The following is a 22715-nucleotide window of genomic DNA, read 5'->3' as shown; positions in this document are numbered from 1 at the left end:
GGGCCGTTAGAGGGCAGGCCAGCTTTTTGTCTTCTCTCCTCTCAGCATACTCTCTTTCTGAAGTTCTTGAATTGGAACTTCTTGAGTTCCTTACCGGAGGCTGTGAAGGTTACACAGCCTTTTTGCTAATTTTAAACAAATTACCTAGTCTTGAATATGGTGCTATAGCAACAGGAAACAGGCAATACAACATGTTGCCAGAATACTAACATTGTGCCAAGCAATTAAAGGCAACCAACACAGACTTATACATTTACGTTCTATGAGAGGAGTTATGGAATATTGGATATCTATCTAACTTGACTCTAGCATGTTCTGAGTTTTAAATCAAGCCTATACCTTACTTTCCTCATATTCACTCTCAGGTTAAAAGCAACAACAAACCCACACTGTCTTCAGAAGAAGACAGTTAACTCCCAGCTCTCTGTGGAGCTGCACGGAACATGTTCTTTAACATGTACCGGCCCTGAAAGTTTCTGGAAGTAACAAGAAAACTTTTCAGAAGAGTTTCTGGGAGGGGCAGCTGCCTACAAAGGAATAAAACATACCTACTAGAGCTTCTCTTTACTGAGATCAAGTAAAGCTCATTAATGTGTTGTGTGGAGATGATTAAACTGAAAATAGAACAACATTAATATTTCTCCAAAAATAGCAAAAAACCAACATTCCAGTGTCAAACTCTACAGCAATCATGGATTTTCTCCTTTGCTCATTTTGATAGAAAATGTGATGTTCTGCCTCAATGTGTTTAGGTTTAAAAATAAGCTAGTCACTTATGGATATGTCTTTTAAAACAACTTTTAACCAAAACAGGGAGCAATCCTTTGCACTGAGATTGCAGCTGAAAAAACCCAGCTCAGCAGAAGAGCAACACACTTTCTACAAACCAAGGTGTGAGTCTGTGACACTGAAGGGTACACAGGCAGCCAGTGTCCTCTCTATTTCCTCTGATTTTATTACATTATACAGTGTCACTTTAATTAAGCCATCAAATCAAATTATCAGATCAAGTGGCTTCGATTCCACTGCGGGTTGAACAGGTTTCGTTAAATTAATAAACCATATGTTTTGTGATGTTGGAAGCAAAGTTATTTTCCTTCAATCACCATACCAAATTTCTTCACAATAGATTGTGTTCAGCACTTAATCACACGATGCTCTTCCATGGGACCAGGGTGGGCTGAAGAGTAACTGAAATGACAGCCCATTAAATCCAAAAGTCTGGCCAAGTTATTTACCGACAAAGGGCAGAGTAGCCAATTGGCTGTCCCTCGAACAATTCTCGGAGCCTAAATACTGTCTCCATTTTCTGGAATCAAGGCTTTGTATTTTTTCTGTATGGCATCAGTTACGTCTTTCTTGGGCCACAGTGCAGGATTGGGGTGACCATTCCTCTCTTCTTCTTTGGTATCCTGTATGGACATGCTTCTTGGGCTGGGGCGGTAACAGGCTGCATTCTGTTGTCTCCCTGCTGGTGCAACCAATCATCCTGACAGAGGACTGACAGAAGAGATGAGGTGCCTTCCATGGCACCCAACCAGCACTGTTGTCATTAAAGATCACAGCTATGGAACCAGGGATAATGAGGAGCTACATACACTTAACTGAGGCTCTTTTTATACCTCTGATGTGAAAGATGGCCAGTTGAAAGTTGAACTAGTGTAAGTCACTGACAGCCAGGTTCCTAAATCTCTAAATAGAATGTAGAGATTCTAAACAAGCAGTAGTTCCTAGTTACTACTGCTACCATTGGTGTAAAGGCAACTGGGGATGGAATACCTGTGTCATGTGCATTTTCTGCATGTGGTCTACCACTTAACTATATCCCTAGTCACACTACAACTCTTGAGATATTCAATATTTACCTTTAAAAAACATTTGCTTTCTCTATCTTACTGTGACATATCCCCTAAAGCCAGGACCAAAAGTGGGTTCCCAAGACCAATCTGTTCTAGACTTTTTGTGTTAAATAAAGAGTCATTAGGAAATATTTTCTATGACCACTCATTTACATATTGACTTTGGCTCCTCCTATGGCCCCCTGGCGGACATGAAGAGTTGTAGTCGGGATCTTATGGCCTATAGAGTCAAGAGTATTCACTATCAGACACCCAGCCAAAAAAGTTTAATGACAACTCCTGACTTATATAATTAACTTACTTTTCTTTCTTCTGTAAGAGTGCTACAGCAGATGCATAAAGCATTGCTTCTTTCATGAGGACCCAGAGCTTCTGATGGTGAGCTGCAAGAGAGTGCCAATCAGACAGGCTCTGTCCTTCCTGAACCATTGCAGCACATTTCTCTACTCTGGTAGGATCCAGACTATGCAGATGAATGGTCAAGGGGACTGCCTCTTCCTTGCACCTCATTCCTAGTATCCCTAAGACCAACCATGTCAGCTCCTTGGGCTGTGTGATGACTATGAGCATCCGCCGTGGCTTCTATCTATAATGTTCTTGAATATACCAGTCAGCTCAGGTAGAAACAGAGGAGCATTTTGCCACCTAGAAAGCCATGGTGTGTACATATAAAAATAAAAGAGAGCCTCCTTAGTCATTAAAAAACTGAAAACAAAGTCCAAAGGGAAAATATGTTAGATAAATTAGTGTGGCCAAAATATAAAAGATACATAATAACAAGTGTTGGCATGGATAGGAAGACACTGGACCCACTCCATACCCTATTAATGACAAGGTAAATGGGTACTGCCAATGTGGAAAACACAAAGCTGGTTCTCTCAACTACACACCTAGAGATCTGGTATGAATGGGTGGCTCTGTGTCTAAGAGACTTACACCCAGATGTGAGAGCAGCAGCATTCCTAATAACCCCACAACAGAAATCTCCAAATGTCCAGGAGCAATGGATGAATATACAAACTGTAGTACACCCACATGATGCTATATTATTTGACCATATAACAGCACGTATTTCTGATTCATGCTCCTATACGTATTATGTAAAGTGGAAGAGGCCAGAGAAGCCCTCTGTGATGTGCTGATATGAAATGTCCAGAATAAGTCAATCCAGACAGACAGAAAGCAAATCTGCGGGTGGGGGAATTATAGAAAGGGGACTAGGTAAAAGTGGTGCTGTTTGTTTTTAGAACAATGGAAGTGCTCTAGAAGCAGACAGTAGAGATGGTTGTACAACTTGCTGACCACACACAAGCCACTGACATGGACACTTAAAGGTAATAAACTTATGGTATATCAATTAAATCTCAGTAAAGCTCTTATTAAAAATAAACAGAGGGACAGGAGAGATGGTTCAGTGGTTAAGAGCACCAGCTGATCTCAGAAGGGATCCAGGTTCAATTCTCAGCACCAACATGGTTGGCTCATAGTCAGCTTCAACTCCAGTTCTAGGGGACCTGATGCCCTCCTCTGGGCTCTGTGGTCACCTGCATACACATGGTATATGTATACAGGCAAGCAGGCATGAACATATACATGCACATATACTTTAACAAAAAAATTGAGAGTCAACTCAGCAATAAAAAGGAATCATCAAGAGATGCCTGTGAGACCAGAGATAAATCCCCATCCCAACACCACAGGAGAGAGGAAAACATTACGGTTGCCTGGGTTGCGGATGGGAAGAGAATTTGCAGTGGTGGGGTTGACATGCAAACCAAGCCTAGATTTTTTTTTTTTTGTTCTTGTTAATGTTGGGGTCAAAAAGAAATGGAGTGCTGGGGTGAGGCTCAGCAGCATAGAACTTGCTTAGCATGTGTGGGGCTCTGGATTTAATCTTCAGCATCATACATAAATAGTGGGCAAAAGATTAAAGAATGAATACCGTTACCCTAGGAAACTGACAATGTCTAAGCAAAACTAAACATTTCTCCAGTAGACAGTGTCTATTTACATATGGTCATTAAGAAGCATGCCCAAGAATATTTTACTCTCATTGAAATTTAGAAATGGATCACACAATCATGTATATAGTACATGATTTTCTGGAATAGTCATACATGAAATGTAGTACTAAGAATGAACAAACCATTCTATGGAACACTCCCAATATCAGCGTGGGGTAAAGACACTAAAGAATGCTATCAGCTCACTCCACCAGCACACCAGGACAAAGCCACTTTCTGGCAGTGGTGACCATGGGGATGAAGATCTGAAAGGGGGTGGGGACCATCCTAGGATAGTGGGGATGTTAGCTCCTTGATCCGAAATCCTTATTACTCTGGCTGTATTTAGTATGTGGAGATATATCAAGCTACGCATGTATTACATAGGTATTTCTCTGGATGTGTATAAACAGTATTTACAGTGATTTCAGGGCTACTATGTCAAAAAATGCTGCTTGAGACTTCAAACTGAAGGGGTCTGTGAAATGCAAGTGTGGGGAGGTCCTTTCCTCAGTGGTCACAAAGTTCCTCCCAGAAACTCACCTGAGAAGGAGCAGTATTCTCTCTCTTCTCTTCCTTATAAGGATCTGGGATTTAAGTTCTCACTTCTTTATGTGATGGCCTATAGGGTACACTTTATGTGATGGCCTATAGGGTACACACACTTCATTTTTAGGCCCTTCTGTATTCAGTGAGAATGCAGTAGGAGGGAGGGTCATGTACAAAGAGACAGAGTGACAACACAGGAAGGAAGTCAGCGGGCAGGAAGACTGGAGACCCCTTCCCACTGGACCCACATGGGACACAGCAGAACCTGTGCAAAGAAAGCCACATTTCTGAATGGGGAAGACAGATGGGAGCTATGCAATGACACAAAGGGGGTCATGATAATGGGGAGTAGCACTTTTGGGTCTCAGTGATGTTTCCTCTTGCTAGCCCACTTACATTCCCAGGAGTACCTTCCTTAGTAAGCCGTCTCCATATCCACCATTGTGCCTGTATCCTCCCCTCCCCCGCTTTGATCTCTGACACCAAAACTTGTAAGTTTCAACAGACGCCCTATGGGGTCTCAGACCCCTGCTATGACCTGTGTTCTGTACAGGCTCAGTTACCAAACACTCAGATGGGAAACAGAATGACTTCACTCTTCTGTAATGCTGAAAATCCAGACAGGATTGCAGATCTCCCTACGCCCCTCGCCTCCCCTCCCTTCTCTTGTTTCCTTTCTCACTATGGCCACACTCTAAAAATATCAGAGATTCTTTTAATATTTACACATTGTAAGAGTTAACAATGGACATGATGTTTGCAGGAGGCTTTGGAGAATGAGGAACCGACTGTCCACATCCCACATTTAAGGTGTTGGTCACAGTCAGCGAAGGACCTTGTCTACTTTGACATGTAAATGGAGGGAGATCAGCACCCTCCAATTTTCTTCAATGACAGCTACCACACAATCTCTCTGTACAGATCATTGATCACTCACTCACTCACACACTCAGCACAGTCTCTCAGCATTTTTGAGTTAGCAGACTGTGTGTTCCTCTTGATCCAGATCTCCCATCCCTTGCAGGACCTCTGAACGGACTTCTCACCAAGAGTGAGCCCAGGAGAGGTTTCCTTTCCCAAAGTTCTCTTGTGGAAAAGGCTTCAAGTTCAGTTATTTTTAGTTAAGTTTAAAAAGTTAGCCCAAGAGAGGATTTTTCAATGACAACCCAGCCTGAGGCATCTCATAGGTTTGTGGGCATCTAAATTGTCCTGCTACTGACACTAGCTAGAGACTCAAGCCTTTCATGGAGACCCCTGGCCAGATCAGAGTCCTTTACTGAACCACAGACAGACATCCTTCCTCCTTCCTGCTCCCACTCCCACAATGCTGTGCTAAAGACTGACGTCAGGGCTTTGCTCCACAGTCACAGCAATCTTCTTTCAGGTCCTTTGTTGGTTTAAGAACAGGCTTATTAGTGTTAACAAGTACAGGAGTTTGTGAACTATATTCTCATGCTTCTGGACCTGCAAAGCTCATGTGCTAATAATGGTATTGGGGACATTCTTAGAACAAATCCCATGCCACTTACCACATCACAAAGAGCACAGTCTGCTTTTCTTGTCGATGAAGCACATGAGCTCTTCCAGGACACTCAGTTGAGAAACAGCCATGTCCTCACACCAGTACAAATAATTTGTTGCCCCCTTCACCACCCCCAGGACTAAGGATTTGACCAGACATATTTCTCCATGTGCTTCCTAAGAAGCAAGTCACAATTATAATAAGGCTGAGAGAAAGAGGAAGGCTCCTGGGAGAGGAACACATGTACATTTCACATAAGAAAGCAGAGATGTAAGTAAGATGTCAGCAAATGATGTATACATCCTTACCAGTTACTAGAACTAACTCTTCAATGGTTTAAGAAGCTAGTGGTCTCTGGAGGGCATTCCAAGCTAAGCTGTACCCCTTGCTTAGGATGGGAGCAAGAGGGAAGGTGGCATGCTTCGAGGACTTCAAAGATGGTGAGGTTTCAGTTCAGGGAAATGCCTAACGGGTAGGGCAGAACTGGGGGTGTGGTTTAGCTGTAGTGTGCTTCAACCCAATATGCACAAGTCCTTGAGCTCCATCTCCAGCACCACACAAACCGAAAGCATGGGGGCATGTGCTTATAATCTCAGCCCTTAGGAGGCAGAGACAGGAAGATGGGGAGTTCAAGGTCATCTCTGCCTGCTTTGCAAACATAAGGCTGGCCTTGACTACATTCGACCCTGATTCAAAAACAAGCAACAACATAAAACACACAAGTAAGACAAGAGATTGATTTAACAAGAGTTTCATTTAGACATTATTAATTAGTTTGGAAGTATAGAATAAAAACAGAGAGGATGACTGATCTATTCCTGCTAGTCAAAAGGGCAATTTTAAGTAAATCTAACCAGAGTTATTCACACGTCATTTCTATTTATTGTCTAGACAAATTTCTTTTAGCAGAGAAACATATGTTCTTAACACCAAGTCCTAATTTTTGGCTGACTGTGAACTATGTCTTCAAATTTGATGTGTGTGTGTATGTGTGTCTGTCTGTTGTCTGTGTATCTGTGTGTCTGTGTGTGTGTCTATGTATCTGTGTGTCTATGTATCTGTATGTGTGTCTGTCTGTCTGTGTATCTGTGTGTATGTCTGTGTATCTGTGTGTGTCTGTATATCTGTCTGTATATCTGTGTATGTGTGTGTATGTGTATATGTGTGTGTTTCTGTGTATCTCTCTCTCTCTGTGTATGTGTGTGTGTGTGTGTGTGTGTGCGTATTTGTGTGTAGGGGTTGACAGTAGGTATCTCCTTCAATTTTTCTCTACCTTAGTTTTTGAGATAGGGTCTCTCATTGAGCCTGGAGCTCACCAATTAGGAAATACTGGCTGTTCAGTGAGCTCTGGGCACTCTACAAGTCTCCATAGCCCAGATCTACTCCCAGAACTAGCTTACAGGTACACACTATTAAGCCTGGATTTTATGGAGGTGCTAAGAACAAAATTCCCTTTATAATTTAAAATCATTTATGATGAAGAACTTCCCTTCTTCAGGCTGGAGCACTAAATCAAAATTTACCTTTAGAGGCTTCTGTCCCTAGTGGGTTGTCCAAGAAGTCTGCCAGGTCATGGTTCCAGGCATCCCGGACAGCAGACTTTGACACCACTCTGTCATTCAGAGCCTGCTGTGGTCGGAAGTTATTTCTCAGGTACTCCACTGACTTGACATGGTCTTGCTGCTCCGTGGTGAAGATAGAATAAAAAGCCTCAAGCTGAACAAAGAACCAGAGGGAAAAGGGAAAAAATTCAATTAGTAAGGTTCTGTGATCCAAAGGATATGGAGTGATCAGATTGGAGGTGGTCAGGCCAAAGCTGATCTTCTACCTAGTGGTAGGCCTACACATGCCTTCTGGCATTAGTACCAGTGGCTGAACTCTCTGTCCTGGCTGCTAATGGGATTGTTCTCATCTGAGGGTAGGTGGGACTCTCAGACCCGTGTGCTGTCTGTAGATGTCTCCAGCAATATTTTTAGGACTATGGAAAATAGCACAGACTTATGGTAAATCCTGGAGGTGAAGTACCTAGGTATGAATTAGAGTCCTATGTACACTGTCCTGGACCTCTAGCAAGTTGTTCCACTCTCTTGAGCCTCCACTCTCCTTATATAAAATGGTGGTAATTGTAATAGTGCTCACCTGATGAGGTTTTGAACAACAGAATTTATGACAGAACACTTTCTCCTTGTATAGCATTCAAAGTACACACTAACAAGAATAGTAGTAATTTAATTCTTAATCACAGCCTCTGTGGACATACTACAAATCAAATTCAGCCAAGTTATAAAGATGCTCAATGCTTAATGAGTGGGTAAGTTCAATTGTCCAGTTCTAAATTTACCAGATGGCTAGTCACAGACAAATTACTCAAGCTCTCTAAAAACTCAAGCTTCCTTATCAATGAAATGCCTGTAAATATGGGTTCTATTTTCTAGGGTTCCTGAAAAGATGAAATCTATGTGGGTCACCCAGAACACAATAGACATTTAACAAAGATCAGCTATTGTCATGATCAGTATGAAAAAACATCTTCCACAAAAACACTTGATGAAACTTTTTAAGAAAAGCAAAGGAAAAAAAAAAAAAAACTTCAGCATCCCACAACCATATCCTGACCATCAAGAGGGCGTCTTTGTAGCCCTGAGCACTGCATCATTAAGAAAGGTCATTGTTCTGTTCACAAGGATAGAGCATTGACTGGCTGTCACAATTGCTCTCATCAGACCACAAAGATAATCTTGTCACCAAAGAAACGGCGATAAGCAGAGGGCTAGAATGGGCTGAGCGTTTCAGGGAGCCAGGTGGCTGGCCATCAATACTAGTATGTAATTTTTTTTTTTTTTAACTATCTTGGGCTGGAGAGATACTCTGGCTTTCAGAGCACTAGTTGCTCTTCCACAGGACCCTAGTTCAGTTCCTAGTATTCACATGTCAGATAAGAACTGCCTGTTCCAGAGGCTCTGTACTCTGCAGGCATCACATGTACAAGCTACACTGACACATGGAAGCAAAACAGCCATACACATTATTTAAATAATAAACACACACATGAATAAAACTATTAATGCTCCCTGCATTTTTGTAGATTCTGAATAGGGGGTCATCTACAAGCCAGGGCCAAACACTCTCAGCTCAGAGACCACCACAGACAATGACCAATTGCTGACGACCCGAAGCTTCCTCCCTTCACTGAGAAAGTGAGGCACTCCTAGAGAGACTGCAGCCAACTAATCACTCACTAGACTCTATTCTGTGGAGGTGTGAGCCACTAGACTGCAAACAATTAAAGAGGCTGAAACCTCCCAAGGCCCATGATGCCGCAGGCTTGACAGGATGATAAAAAGCAGACACACACACAGATACACAGATACAGATACATACACACGCGCAAATACATACACACACACACACACACACACACACACACACACACGCAAATACATACACACACACAAAACACACAGACACAAACATACACACACACACATATACTCAAAGGAGGGAGGAAGGAACACATGGATTTCTGAATTTCTCAGAGGAAATGACTTCCTGAAATTTTATAAACAGAATTAACAAAGCCTCCCCACCCCCCAGAGGGTCCAGGTAAAGACTAGTCATAACGATGGAAAGACTGGAGAATCAATCCTGAGAGGAAAGACCATATGAAGTAGAAGTGTTCAACCTGAAGAAAGGGTGAGCACCACACAATTTGATTAAAGGCCCTTGCCTGTAGAAGATGCTGACCAACTCCTTTCCATGTCCAGAGAAGGACAAATAACAGGAATGTGGCTTAAATTAAATTCATAGAGATAGGCGTTGAATAAAGGCATGGTCTCTTCATGTTCAGGGTGGTTTTGGAGTCTTGATTTTTTTTTTCTTTTTAAACGTAAACTGGGCTCTCACACCAACTCATACAGGCATTGTGGAAGAGACAGTGCCTGTCGGGAAGAGCATTAAGCTTTGAGGAGCCAAAAGCAAAGAACCTAGGAGGCTTTCAGCCCTACAACACCACAACTTGTTTATTCTCTAGAGTATGTGTGTCCTTCTTGGCTAGCACTTAGTTCTAAAAAGTTTACTTCTGAAGCTTCGGGAAAGAATTAGTCACACAACTGTAAAAAGAGGCAGGTTGTGAATTAAACACAAAAGTGCCTCCGTTTAAATTGCTCTTACAGCTTAATGACATGCTATGGCTTAAAAGCTCAAGATGCTTCCCTGTCATTAACTCAGCTCTCCTGGCAGACATTGAAGGAAGGCTGTGATGGCGTTGAGTGAACTGATGACCTGGATGATATTATATTGTCAACTGGATCATAGCTTCGCTTGACAGTCACACAAAAGGGTTCACACAAGAGGACAGGCGTAGCAGGCTTATCAAATGCCTTTAGTAGGTTGGCAGCATTTGCTAAATGCTGTCTTTCCTCTGAAAGGAATGAAATTGCTGGTGGCCCATCCTTTTGGTAATGGCCACAGTTGGTGACCGAGTAAAAACCTCCCTAATTTTTGGATTGGGGAAAAGTCTGCATGTTTCACTTTGCCAGGAGAGAAAGAAATCACCTGGGTTAGAACTCTACTGACCCATCTTTCACATATATTTTACATTGTCCAGGGAAAGCCAAAAGGCCAGAGAATATGGAGCTGGATGACATGAGAGTCTCTAGTTACACCAGAGCCAGAGGACATGTTTCTCTTGGCCTTTGACCAGTGCACATGTTTGATGCTTGATTTGTTGGAACCTTCCAGATTTTGGTTAGAAGTGAAACAGTGATCCTTTTAAAATGTACACTGGGGCTCTGGAGAGATGACTCAGCAATCATGACATTGGCTACCCTTGCAGAAGACTCAGGTTTGGATCCCAGCACACACATGCAAGCTCACAACCACCTACAATCAAGTCTCATAAGACCCAGCACCTTCTTCTGACCTCTATGAGCACCAGGCATAAATGTGGTACAAATACATACATGCAGACAAAACATTCACACATATAAACTAAAAATAAATCTTAAATAAAACAGTTGTACACTTGATCAACATACACCTCTGGTTCCATACCACCTCAATCTCCCACTCTTAATGGAGGTGAGGGTCTGCCAGGGATCTGGCCTGTGCCCCATTTTCCATTTTTAAAGCTTTCAAACTTCTGTTTTCAGAGCCTGTTTGACAAAGGTGTGGTCATGGACATCTTATATACTCTTCCTTTGTTTGTGTGTATCATGTGTATGTATAAATGTATGTATGTGCACTTCTGCATGCCGGTAAAGGTAGAGGCCAGTGGTTGATGTCAGGAGCCTTCTTTGGTCACTCTCCACTTCATTTTTTTGAGAAAGCATCTCTAAAACCTGGAGGTCACCAACTCTGCTAGACTGGCAGGCAAGCAATGCTCAGTGATCCTGTCTCTACCTCCCCAGTGCTGGGATTACAAGCTTGTGCTACTGTATCTGGCTTCTTGAAAGGTTACTGGGGGATTCCAACTCAGGTCCTCATGCTTTCAAGCATTTCATTGAATGACCTGTCTTCCCTTTTCCCTAAGCATTCTGTACTTCTGAGTCTTTACAGTACAACAGAGATAATAATGTTATTCATATCATGTGGTTTTCCTCTTTAATGGGTTTCTCAAGTTTCTGACAAAAGAAAATATTCAATTAAATATTGTTATCACTATAAATATTTTTATTTTCTAAGGACTGTAGTTAATGATGACTGTAGTCTTGTGACTATAGCAATAGGATATGGTTTATCTATTCTTTATTTTATAGAACTTACTTTATACAAGGTAGTTCATTAAACACCTAAAAAGCTTGATTTTAAACTTTTAGCCTAAAAAACATTATCAATAATTAACAATATTGTTATAATATTGTGGTTGGTTGAATAAGAACAGCCCCCATAGGCTCATGTGTGAGTCTGGTTCTCAGTTGGTAGACTATTTGGGAAGCATTAGGGGGCGTGGCCTTGTTAGAAGAGTTGCATCATTTGAGATGGGCTTTGAGGTTTCACAAGCCAGTTCGAGGTCCAGTGTCTCTCACTTTTCCTCAGGCTTATGTTTAAAATGTAAGCCCTGTGTTAGTGCTTCAGCACCATGTCTATCTGCCTGCTGCCATGCTCCCTACCATGATGATCATGGACTTAGCCTCTAAAACTGCAGACCCACAATTAAGTCCTTTCTTTGTGTAAGTTGGCTTGGTCATGGTATCTCTCCGCTGCAACAGGACAGTAACTAAGACAAGCACTGACACCAGCAGCTAAGATTTTCTAAACTCATATGATATGCAAAGGACCACACAAAAAGGAGCATGTGCTTGGTTAGTTAGTCATCAGAGAGGTCCTGTAAGGTTGGGAGTGTGGTCACTGTTCGTAGTCTGTGTGTTACCGAAACCAATAAGGAAACTGGTCCTCAAGACATTACAACTGTCCCAAGGTCATAAAAGGTGAAGTAAGGATTAGAAAGCCATGACTGAGTGACTCAGCTTCTCTCAACCACACATGTCACACTCAACAGGCCCATAGCATGGCTCACCAAATGAGAAGCCAGTGGTGGGGGTTCCAGCCATTCCTGTTTACTAAGTCCAAGGCCAATTCAGACAGAGAACCCAATGTCATCTATCTGTTCTCTTTTGTATTCTGAAAGGAAACCACATAGGGCCAACTGGGTGGCATGAACAAGATGGCAGCAAGAAGGAAAATGCTCTCCAAATCCTAAAGCCCTCACGTCTCTTCGGCTGAGCCATTTCCAGGAGGAGGTAATAAACACATTTGCATTTATCTTACCTTTAATGTAACTAATGAAGTCTTTTATCATTTAGTAAAAATAAATGAAAGTTTTTATTTCTATAATATCAAATTGACTTTTTAACTTTTGAAGTGAGTGTGTAAAACACTTCTTTCTTTTATCCCTGCTTGGGGAGCTGTAATTGCATTTTAACTGGTACTGTTACAAGAACAATTTTAACCTTGAATCGCAAATGTGTTGGCTGGAAGTGTATATAAATCATTTCAGCTTCATTTTTATTATAAAAGTATTTCAGAGAATAATTAGTTTTTAATCTGTCAGTTTGAATCAAAGGAAAGTTGAAATCTATTCATTCCATGTGTGTGTAGCCAGAGTTCTTGGTCCACAAGATGTGGGGAGGGGGGGTATGAGGCTGAATGGGAGAGATTAGTGAAAATAGAAAGTAATAGGAATAAGAGCCATTAGATACTGGCTCTTATTTGAAGCAGTATTTGAAGGGGTAGGCATACAGCAGAAATTCAGGACAACCACAGTCCATGGTTAACACAACTAAAACCTAGGGAACAGGGTGGGCCCTGCTTTGTTGCCTCATTACAGAGCAGACAGTGGCAATGGAACATTTAATGCCCAATAGCCCTGAGCAACTCAGGTTGTACTTTTGAGTCACAGCTGCAAAAAATGAAACTGAGACTCACTAGCTAAATGCAAGGCCACGTCCTTCCTGCAGCTCAGATTATTTTACACTAAGGCAATTACAGAAAGGCCTTCTACATAAAGCAAACGCCTTCAGATAATTAACAAGGAAAGCACTCTCTTTTGGAGTAATGATGGCATCTTTGGGCACCACATGGTGTTGGAAAGGATGCTCCTGGATGACTGACACACTAGTTCTCATGATGCCTTAACACCACAGCAGCCAGGAGCTATGTATGCTCTTCCCTTAGCTCACACACTGGGATAATATTTCAGGTTACTGGGTCAAATTCTATATTAACATTGATTTTTTGTTCTTGTTTTTATTTTAAATATGCCAGCTACAGAACTTAAACAAGATACATGGCTTGCTTTATTTCTATGGGACAGGGCTGTCATTTGAATATGGTGATCGATTAATAAGGAAATCAGGAGGACTACTAGCAATGTTTAAGCTGCTTCCTCTCATGTCAAGCACAGGTCTGTACATTTCACCTCTATTGCCTTTTTATCTTCATCACTTTACAACATGGAAACAGAAGACAAAGTAGAGAAACTTATCTGAGAAATGGAGCTAGGAATAGAACTCTCAGTTTGAAGGCAGTCTGCCTCCAAAGCATAGCTTCTAACTCCAAAGACGTGCTTAATTACTATGACAGACAGACCAGTAGCCAAAGAAGGGCAATGCAGATAAACCTTTCCTTTCCAACCTGTCTCACTGAAAAAAAAAAAAAAAAAAAGGGGGCCTGGCGAGATGGCTCAGCCGGTAAGAGCACTGACTGCTCTTCCGAAGGTCCTGAGTTCGGATCCCTGCAACTACATGGTGGCTCACAACCACTCATAATGAGATCTGACGCCCTCTTCTGGTGTGTCTGAAGACAGCTACAGTATAGTGGGGCCGTCCTGAGTTCAATTCCCAGCAGTCACATAATGGTTCAGGCCATCTGTACAGCTACAGTGTACTTATACACATAAAAATAAATAAATAAATAAATAAATAAATAAATAAATAAAATAAATCTTTAGGTGTACATCTGTTTGCACCAAGATCTCTATCTGTATATATGCTATAGCTTTCAATAAAGTACTCTTACAAGAAAAAAAAAAAAAGGTCAAATGTCCAAAGCAGACTAATAACGACATTTAGATTTATTGCATAAATCTGCACATTGCTACATACTGGAGAGCATACACCCAACAATTATACTCATGGTAAAGGGCTGGAGGGATGTCTCAGTGGTTAAGAGCATTCATCACTCTTACAGTGGTCCCCAGTTCGATTCCAAGCACACCCACTGTGTCTCATTCTAGTCTGTATCTCCAGTTCAAGGAGATTCAGTGCCATCTTCTGGCTTTCTCAGGTACTAGAAATCCTGTTCATCTAGTACAGGGACATATGTGTAGGCAAAATACCCATGTATATAAAATTTAAATACTAAAACAAAATCATGCTGGAGAAAAATCATAGGCAATGCTGCATTTTAACCTACAGGAGGACCCACTCCAATGGTGACAATAGGCAAAGAAACATCATTTGTAAAACTCTCCTGCAGGATGAACTGAATCCACATTAGAATAATGCTTTCCGGACTCAGCACAAGAAGGAATGTGCTCAACACACGATATACACATGTATGGAAGCTTAAGGAAAGACTACAGACAGCTGACTCCAGGCACTAGTCCCATTCCATGATGCTGCCAGACCCAGGCTGCAGTTCTGTATGGATGACAAGGAGATGGCAGCATTTTATTTCTCATTTTCTCTCCTCTTATCCTCTGACCTGTGTGCGTGCATTCATGTGTGTGTGTGTGTGTGTGTGTGTGTGTGTATGTGTGTTTGTGTGCACATGCACACCCACTCACTTAGAAGTCTGAGGCTGATGTCAGGCATCAATCATCATATTCACTGGGACAGTCTCCCTCAATCAAATTCCAAGCTCCCCAGTATAGCTAGTTTTGAGAATCAGCTTGCTCTGGGGATGACCTGTCCCAGCCTTGCATGGTTGGTAATTAGAAGCTGGCCCACTGCATTCACTTAGCATTTTTATGCATTTCCAGGGAGGCAAACTTTGGTCCTCACACTTGCACAGCGAGTATTTTTATTGTTGAATCACATAACCCATACCAACTACTACTGGTCATCCCAGGTGTCTAGGTTCCACCCAAACCCACCAAATGTGAATAACATTATCATATAAGAGGCCAAGGTCACTGGCTAAGAGCTGGTTACAATGCCAGTGTAGACTCACAGGGAAGAGTAAAAGAGGCAATTTAAGAACCTGCTTGTGTGCTCTACAAGCCTTTAAAGAAATCCATACGCCCAGCTCCTACGCTTGGGCTGATCAGCACATCTTACAAAGAATACACTTGCTCATTGCTTGCCCACAATGATGAGAGAAAAGATAAGAGAGGGAGGCTTCTAAGAAAAAGTGGAACAGGACTTGAAATACTTGGCTGTTTTCTTTCTGACAGAGGCAGTTGTGGAATCCCTAACCACTCAGCTTTTCCAAATTGGCCCCTGCCTCCTTGAAATCAGTGTTCTCTGCTAGCTTCAGAAAGGATATTGGCAGTGATGGAATCTGAAGTTTCAAAGCACTAATACACAGATCGATACTTTCCTTCTGGAGTGGGGTGCCTGTGTGTGTGGCAGGGTGGAGTGGGCATGTGATGCAGCTGTGGCCTCTGCAAGCTGGCCAGCAAGGAGCCAGTGCAGCCACAGGGACAGGGAGCTGTCCCTCCCCTGGGAATAGACAGCAATGTAGGGTGCAGGGTATGATAAAAGTGCAGCCCACCAGACAGTCTGTAATGAATTAGAAAGCAAGCATGAGTTCTTTTTCTCTGTTTCTTTGTAACACAGTCCTTTCCAGGGAAGGCAACACCTGCATTCTTCTCCTGCTGTCCTTGCTCTAGAGCTCTGACAAGCACAAAGGCACTGACAAAGCACTTTCTAAAAGCTCCAGTTTCCAAATGTCAAAATGCTTCGAATCCACAAACACTTCTGCCGACATCCATTCCCCAAAAGTGTGTGTTTCATTTGAGCCTATTAGACAGCTGTAGCTGCCAACAACCCAGTATGTTGATGGCCTTCAAATCCCTGAGCTAGCCAACTTCCATCCCTCACTACCAAAAAAGTGGGCAAACCTTAACTTTCAATAGCTCAAGCATTTAAATACTTGAAGACAGAAGCATTTATCTTAAGTAACAAAGAGAACCCTTTTGAAAATCAACTACACTTTTTCCTCAACCCTACAGAAATAAATATTTGGACTAATTTCTTTAAAAACAAAACAATGTTGGCTTCACCATTAGGAAGAAAACTCATCTCTATTTCCTTTTCTCCTCACAGCTGGCAGATCCTGTTCAGGAACCAAATTGCTAGTCCTTCCTTTTCTGTCAGAGTGTGAATTAAAAAGAAAAACATGCCCAAAGAAAAATGGCTGCTCTCAGCAGAAAAACCCAGGTTAGTCTGGCACTATGCCACCTAGCTTGGCCCGGAGGACAAAGGGTTGCCCTGCCCTGTCTCCTTCTACAGCTCCTACTCCATGTAACACAAATGTCAACACTGGATGCCTTGGGGAACTACCCAGCACCTCCTCTGACTTATTTAAGGATGGACATATGACTCAAGACCAGACTTTGGATGGCTGAGTTCTCAGAAACATCTTCAGGAATCCTTTCTTGATAGGAGAGCTGGCTTTGTTATTGCCAGCTCTTGACCTCAAGGGTCAACTAGGACTAGTGCAATCATACTGGACCATGGAACCAGACCAAACAAGCAGGGTCAAGTTTCAAAGTCATGTAAGAAGCTTCCTGATTGGTGAGACCTCTGGATGCAAGACAGACGAAACAACACCACGCTTCACTGTCTAGTTAGAAGTCAGTCGGTGCAGGACTCACACAGCCTCACCTTGAAACACCCTGACTATTGCTTCTCCAGGTACACTGTCTGTTTGGATGTACTGAAGTGGTCATCTCTGTTTGCTATAGCCAAGACAATGTCCAAGCAGACCCTTCATCTGACCCTTCTACTCCCTATTCTCTACCCTCTGCCTTGCTTTAGGAAAATCTCTGGACCATCCCCCAAGATCAAAGCCTTATTACCTGTGTTCTTAGTTAAGTACTGGCATTATCACACCATTCTAGAACTTTCCCTCCCCTCTGCCCAACTGCTGCCCAAAGCTGTAAGGTTGGCTGGGTAGAGAAGGGGCCAAGTGAACGGAAGAACCTTAAGGGTCCTTTATCAGATAGTGCTGGTTAGTGGCTCCTTCCTAGTATCTTTCTATCTTATCCATTGTTCCTGGCCCTACACATAAGGCCTCTTACTATTCTTTCCCAGTACATGCTGAGGTCTTTTTTTTAAGATTACATTTACTTGTTTACTCTGGAGGGCTGTGCACATGGAAGGCAGAGGACACTGTGCGGGAGTCGCTTCTCTCCTTCCATCACGCGGACCCCGGGGACTGAATTCATGTCTTTAGGTGTAGCTGCAAGTGGCTTTCCCACTGAACACCTTTAAGCGCTCTAAGTGCTCTAGACTGAACTTTTGATAAAGGACATGTGCTTTCCGAAAAGTGCCCCTTTACTCTGTCACTGCTCAGGAGGTGGTTTAAGGGCCCTCAGGCCATGGGTGGCTTACTTTCTTCAGCTAGTGTACCAATCCCAATCCAGTTTTACCAGTTTCTCACTGTGATTAACTGCTTGGCCTGAATCCCACCATTTAAGGAGACCATCTCAGACCCAAACCAGAAGAAAGCAGGACAGCAGTGGGTTAGAAACCCTTGATTTGTGATCATGCGATAGCAACTGTGGGTCCCTGTACAGTACCCAATGCCTCCATCCATACACTGATGCCCTATGTGTGCCATGCTAGGGCAGCATCCATTTCTTACTGCCTTTGGATCATTGATCCAGTTGACGTGTGTAAGGAGCCTGTTCAGAAACAGCTTGGTTGCCTTAGATATTCAGTGCCCTGGAAGGCTTGCATATACCATGTCCCAGCTAGTGGCACTACTGAGAAATGGGAGACAGGATCAAGTGGATGCCAAGTTCTCCAAGGCTTGCCCCAGGGAGGTCACAAGTTACATTGCTTTGATGTCCTATTCCCACTTGTTCTTGCTGTCTGCTGATCTCTGCTCACCATATCCTGCCTCCCAGGCCCAGGGCAGTGAATCCAAGCAAGCACGGACTAAACCCTTAGAAACTGAGTCAAAGGAAAACTTTCGTCCTTTACATTGATTGTTTAGATATTCGGACAGTGGAAAGAAGTAGGTCAGAAAGCCCAGGTAGGGATGCAGTTTGCTCCACTCTGTGCATGCGGCTCTCTTTTCTCAACTGTTGTAAGCTGAATACTCAAGAGTATGATCCTGAAGATAGACACGTGCCTTGGCTCCCAGCTGTATGACCGATCCTTGAAGATACCTACACTCCACGTTCTCTTCATTGCTACCATAAAATAAAGGTATAAATAAAACTGACCTAAGACAATGACTGGAGAAACCCACAGGAGGTACTGATGTGCCTCGGACACAAGTTACCATTGTGGACTAGCTATTATTTCCTCAAGGCCAAATCCCAAGAAATAACTCACTTCATGTCTGCAATTCTCCGTTAGTTAATCTTCACCTGAAAAAATATTTTTCCCAAGTCTAAAGATCTTATTGTTTATACCACTTTTATGGAATTTGTTCTTTAACATGGTCATACATGTGTAATATGGATTCTGACTACTGTAACCCTGCATACTCTCTACTGTCACTTACATCCCTAGTATTCTCTCTCCTCCCTACAAATTCCTTTCCCACATTTGTTTCTTTTTACCTATTTATTTTAAAGCCACTCAGTTTAACCAGGACTATCTGTGTAACCATGGGTTTGGAACTGTCTGTTGAGCCTAGTGGGCTCTTTGCGGGGCTGAATACAATGACTGCCCTATCTCCAGAATCCATCAGCAGCCAATGGTTCAGTACGGATGGGTAGGGACCTGGAAACATCTTCTGGATCCATGACTGACTGCTGGTGGCCCAGTCTGTGCAGGCACACTGCCTGAAGCCATGGCTGCTATGGAATCCTGATTGAACTGGCTGTGTTGTGCCCAGAAGATAGAGCTGAGAAATCATATTTCATATTCTGCTATTCTTGGGTTTAAAACTATATGTTGGAAACAGTAAAGAAATCTAATAGAATGCAGAGTTAAACAAAAGCCCATACTAACCACATCTAGCAACAGTTAATATTCAACACAAACCTAGTCAAAACAGAAAGCACAAACGGGAGCAGACTGCTTACCTGATGATAGGAGATGGGAACAGGCCTCCGAAAGACAATCCACTCCACAATTTCACTACATGGAGGAGTCGTCAAGGAACCTGTGTACCTGTAGTAGCTCCCCAGGGATGCGGGCAGGAGGTCTCGGAGAATGAAGGGATCCAGGAAGGTCTCCTTCTCTGTTTGGGAGAAGAGGTGAGAAGGTCATAACAGAATGTCAATATCACACCTCAGACACACAGCTCAAACCCCAGCCCCTAGCCCAGGCCTTTCTGCAGATGTACTGGCATCTGGTGGCAGGAAGGCCTCATAAAACAAGGCAGCAAGTCCCAGATGTGTGGTAGAGAGGCAATGTTGGCCAATCAGCAAGGTGTAGCAGGTCCCTCTCTACTTCCAAGGAGGCAGAACTCCCTGGCAGTGAAGACTGACATGCCCCACAGGAAACCCTATCCCAATCCTGCTTTATTTACCAGCCTGGCCTTCTCCATCTAGTGCCTATGAACTGATAATCAGTACAGAGAGCTTAGAACAAGATGAGACAACTGCTACAGCAAACAAACAAACAAACAAACCAAAGACCGCGTCAAGCCACCAGTGAGCTAATATGATGTTCATTTCCAAAATGTGCCATACCACTCTTCATGATGATTTCAGGGGAGGAACAATGCTTAGTTTCCACAGTCACCTTGTGTGAATTAAGAGACTCCTAGGGCAGTTACTGAAGCACACCTTTGGATGTGTCCCTGAGAATGTTTCCAGAGAGGGATGACTAGGGAAGGGAAGAGCCTACCTACCCTAAATATGGGTGGCTGGAGGTCAGGACTGAATACACGGGGAAAGGTGAAAGAAGAAGGCCCGCTGAGTCCTGTTGCAACTTCAAGTTATCTGATCCTTAAATAACTCTTATCAAGTTAGTCGAATTATGGACCCAATTCCCAGAGTCTAGAATTGAACCAGGGAGTTAGGAAACAAGTCATCATAATTTCCTAGCACTATACAGTTCAACAAAATATGCATTTTTTTTATATTTGCGTGTGTATGTGTATGTATGTTTCTGAAGATGCCTGTGAATGTTTGCATGCAGTGGCCTGATATCAGCCTTGATGTCACTCATTAGCTAACATTCATCTTGTTTTAGGAAACAGGGCCTCCTCTTCCTGGCCTGGAACTCACCAGTTAGGCAGACTGGCTAGCCAGTAAACCCCAGCATGGAGGCCTACCGTTGTCACTGGAGCACTTGGATTGCAAGTATATTCTATCACACCCAGCTATTTTTTTTTTTTTTTTTAGCATGGGTTCTGGGGATCATTTTCAGTCCTCTATGCTTATACAGCAAGCAGTTACTTCCCTGACAGAGTTGTCTCCACAATCCAGAAGTGTACTTTAACAGGCCTGGCCCATGTAAAAGTCAAGGCCTAGAGAAGCTAACTACGGAGTCTTACGGTTATAAGAAGACAGGGTACAGTGGTCTCTTACCGAGGCACTACAATAGAAGCCCATGCTCCTAGAGGGTTTAGATTAATTTTTTAAAGGAAAAAAATTGCAAAAGCCTTTAAATCATAGGTTTTGCAACCAAGAGCGCACAGAAAGTGATCCCAGTTGAATGAAAGCGGAAACCAAAGGGTTTGTCTCTCCACCCCCTGGCAAGGCTGGGCTTTAATTTTATCTAGTTACCAGGGAGCCAAATCACAGGACACCTATCACAGGGAGCTTGGCTGGGAGGAGGGCTATTTTGGCCTTTGCTTGCAGCCTCTGTGTTTCCCTGGCCACACATCAGCCAACACAAAGCTGGAACACCCAGAGGGTGTGTACAGGGCTTGGCATCATGGGCAACAGAGCTGCCACCTTCCTGTCTCCTGTGAGCATCAGGTGAAGCTGGCATCACACTAAGAGGCCTGTGCTGGGAGCAGGGGCTCCAAAATGAAAGATCAGAAAACATGCAGCTTTACTCTGAGGGAATGATCCATATCAGGTTTACAGGTGAGCAGGCTGTGTGTATAACCTCAGGGAGAAACAAGATAATCCCTGCCAGCTGACACTGCCCCACACTCCAGGAAGAGGTGATGGTTCTAATGAACATGAAAAGATGAAGCAGCAACCTGGTCTACAAACAGGGTGCGGTGCCCTATAGAAAGAGAACTCTGGTTCGGTGGGAGGAACCAGCATTTGTGAGTTCCTGTACGGTCTCATGGGAGCTCCAAGTGTGAGCCTTGCTGTGACGGGGCTGACCGAGAAAGTCTTGGATGTGTGAACACTTCTGGGACAGGGTTGGCAGGCATAGCTAGGGACTGGATTCCATTTCTCTGTCACCATCTCTCTACCAACCTAGAAGGCTTGAGACTGCCCTAGGTAGGAGCTTCAGGAGGGAGAACACCATTTCTTTCAGCAACTCTAACATCAAGAATCATAGCCATTATGTCCAAAGCTGACAAAGAGTATCCAAAGGCCACTCTCAGAGCTTCTGACTTAATCCAGTCTCTTAACATTGCATAACAGAACAGGGGTCAAAACCTTGAGGCAAGCAGAGACTCAAGTACAATCCCTCCCTAGTATTTGGAAACGCAACTCAGGACCTACACCTCCCATAGAGCTTTTCTTTTTTCAACTTGACTACTAGTGCCCTCAGGGCATAGGCTGTTTGTGCCAAGGCTCTAACCTAGGTTTTCGAATGAAATGATGTTGAAAAATCTGTGCAGCTTTAGGCAAAAGCCTTATCATCTCTGGGCTGTGTCTATAATCTGTACAATGGTCATCACGAGATTTTATACCCTTTAGGGTTGCTATGACTACTAAAAGTGACTCGGAATAAGGGGCTGAACCCAGTGCCTGAGCCACTGTAAACCTTCATTTCACGGCAGCCCGTGGCTGAGGGCGAGCACAGAAGATTCTCAGGCTGGTTTTTTGATATGTTTTTAAGCAGAGATAGCAAGCATTCTCTATAAAGCACCAGAGAGTAAATATTTTAGGTTTTTTGCAGGGCAGTAGATAATATCAAAGATAATCATGTTCAAATTCATGTAACAGAATCACTTCTACAATCTTATTAAGGACATTTTAAATTTAATAATAACTGCATACACCCTTCAAAATATGCC

The 22715-nt window shown here is 43.0% G+C and overlaps 1 protein-coding gene across 2 annotated transcripts in view; it reads right to left on the bottom strand.

Annotated features, from left to right (window-relative positions):
* The window catches only part of Ptprg (protein tyrosine phosphatase receptor type G), a 680661-nt gene that overhangs the window by 109741 nt on the left and 548205 nt on the right, over positions 1–22715 (bottom strand). For both annotated transcript variants that reach the window (XM_031344861.1, XM_031344870.1), the window contains exons 7-8: positions 19642–19799; positions 7457–7649 (exon numbers count right to left, since the gene is read on the bottom strand). In XM_031344861.1, the coding sequence (XP_031200721.1) occupies positions 7457–7649; positions 19642–19799 (351 nt within the window). The remainder of the gene's footprint in view (positions 1–7456; positions 7650–19641; positions 19800–22715) is intronic.

Source organism: Mastomys coucha, unplaced genomic scaffold, assembly GCF_008632895.1.
Source record: "Mastomys coucha isolate ucsf_1 unplaced genomic scaffold, UCSF_Mcou_1 pScaffold10, whole genome shotgun sequence".
Taxonomy (NCBI): domain Eukaryota; kingdom Metazoa; phylum Chordata; class Mammalia; order Rodentia; family Muridae; genus Mastomys; species Mastomys coucha.
Note: the sequence above shows the minus strand (reverse complement) of the source record. Positions and strands in the feature narration are given on the sequence as shown.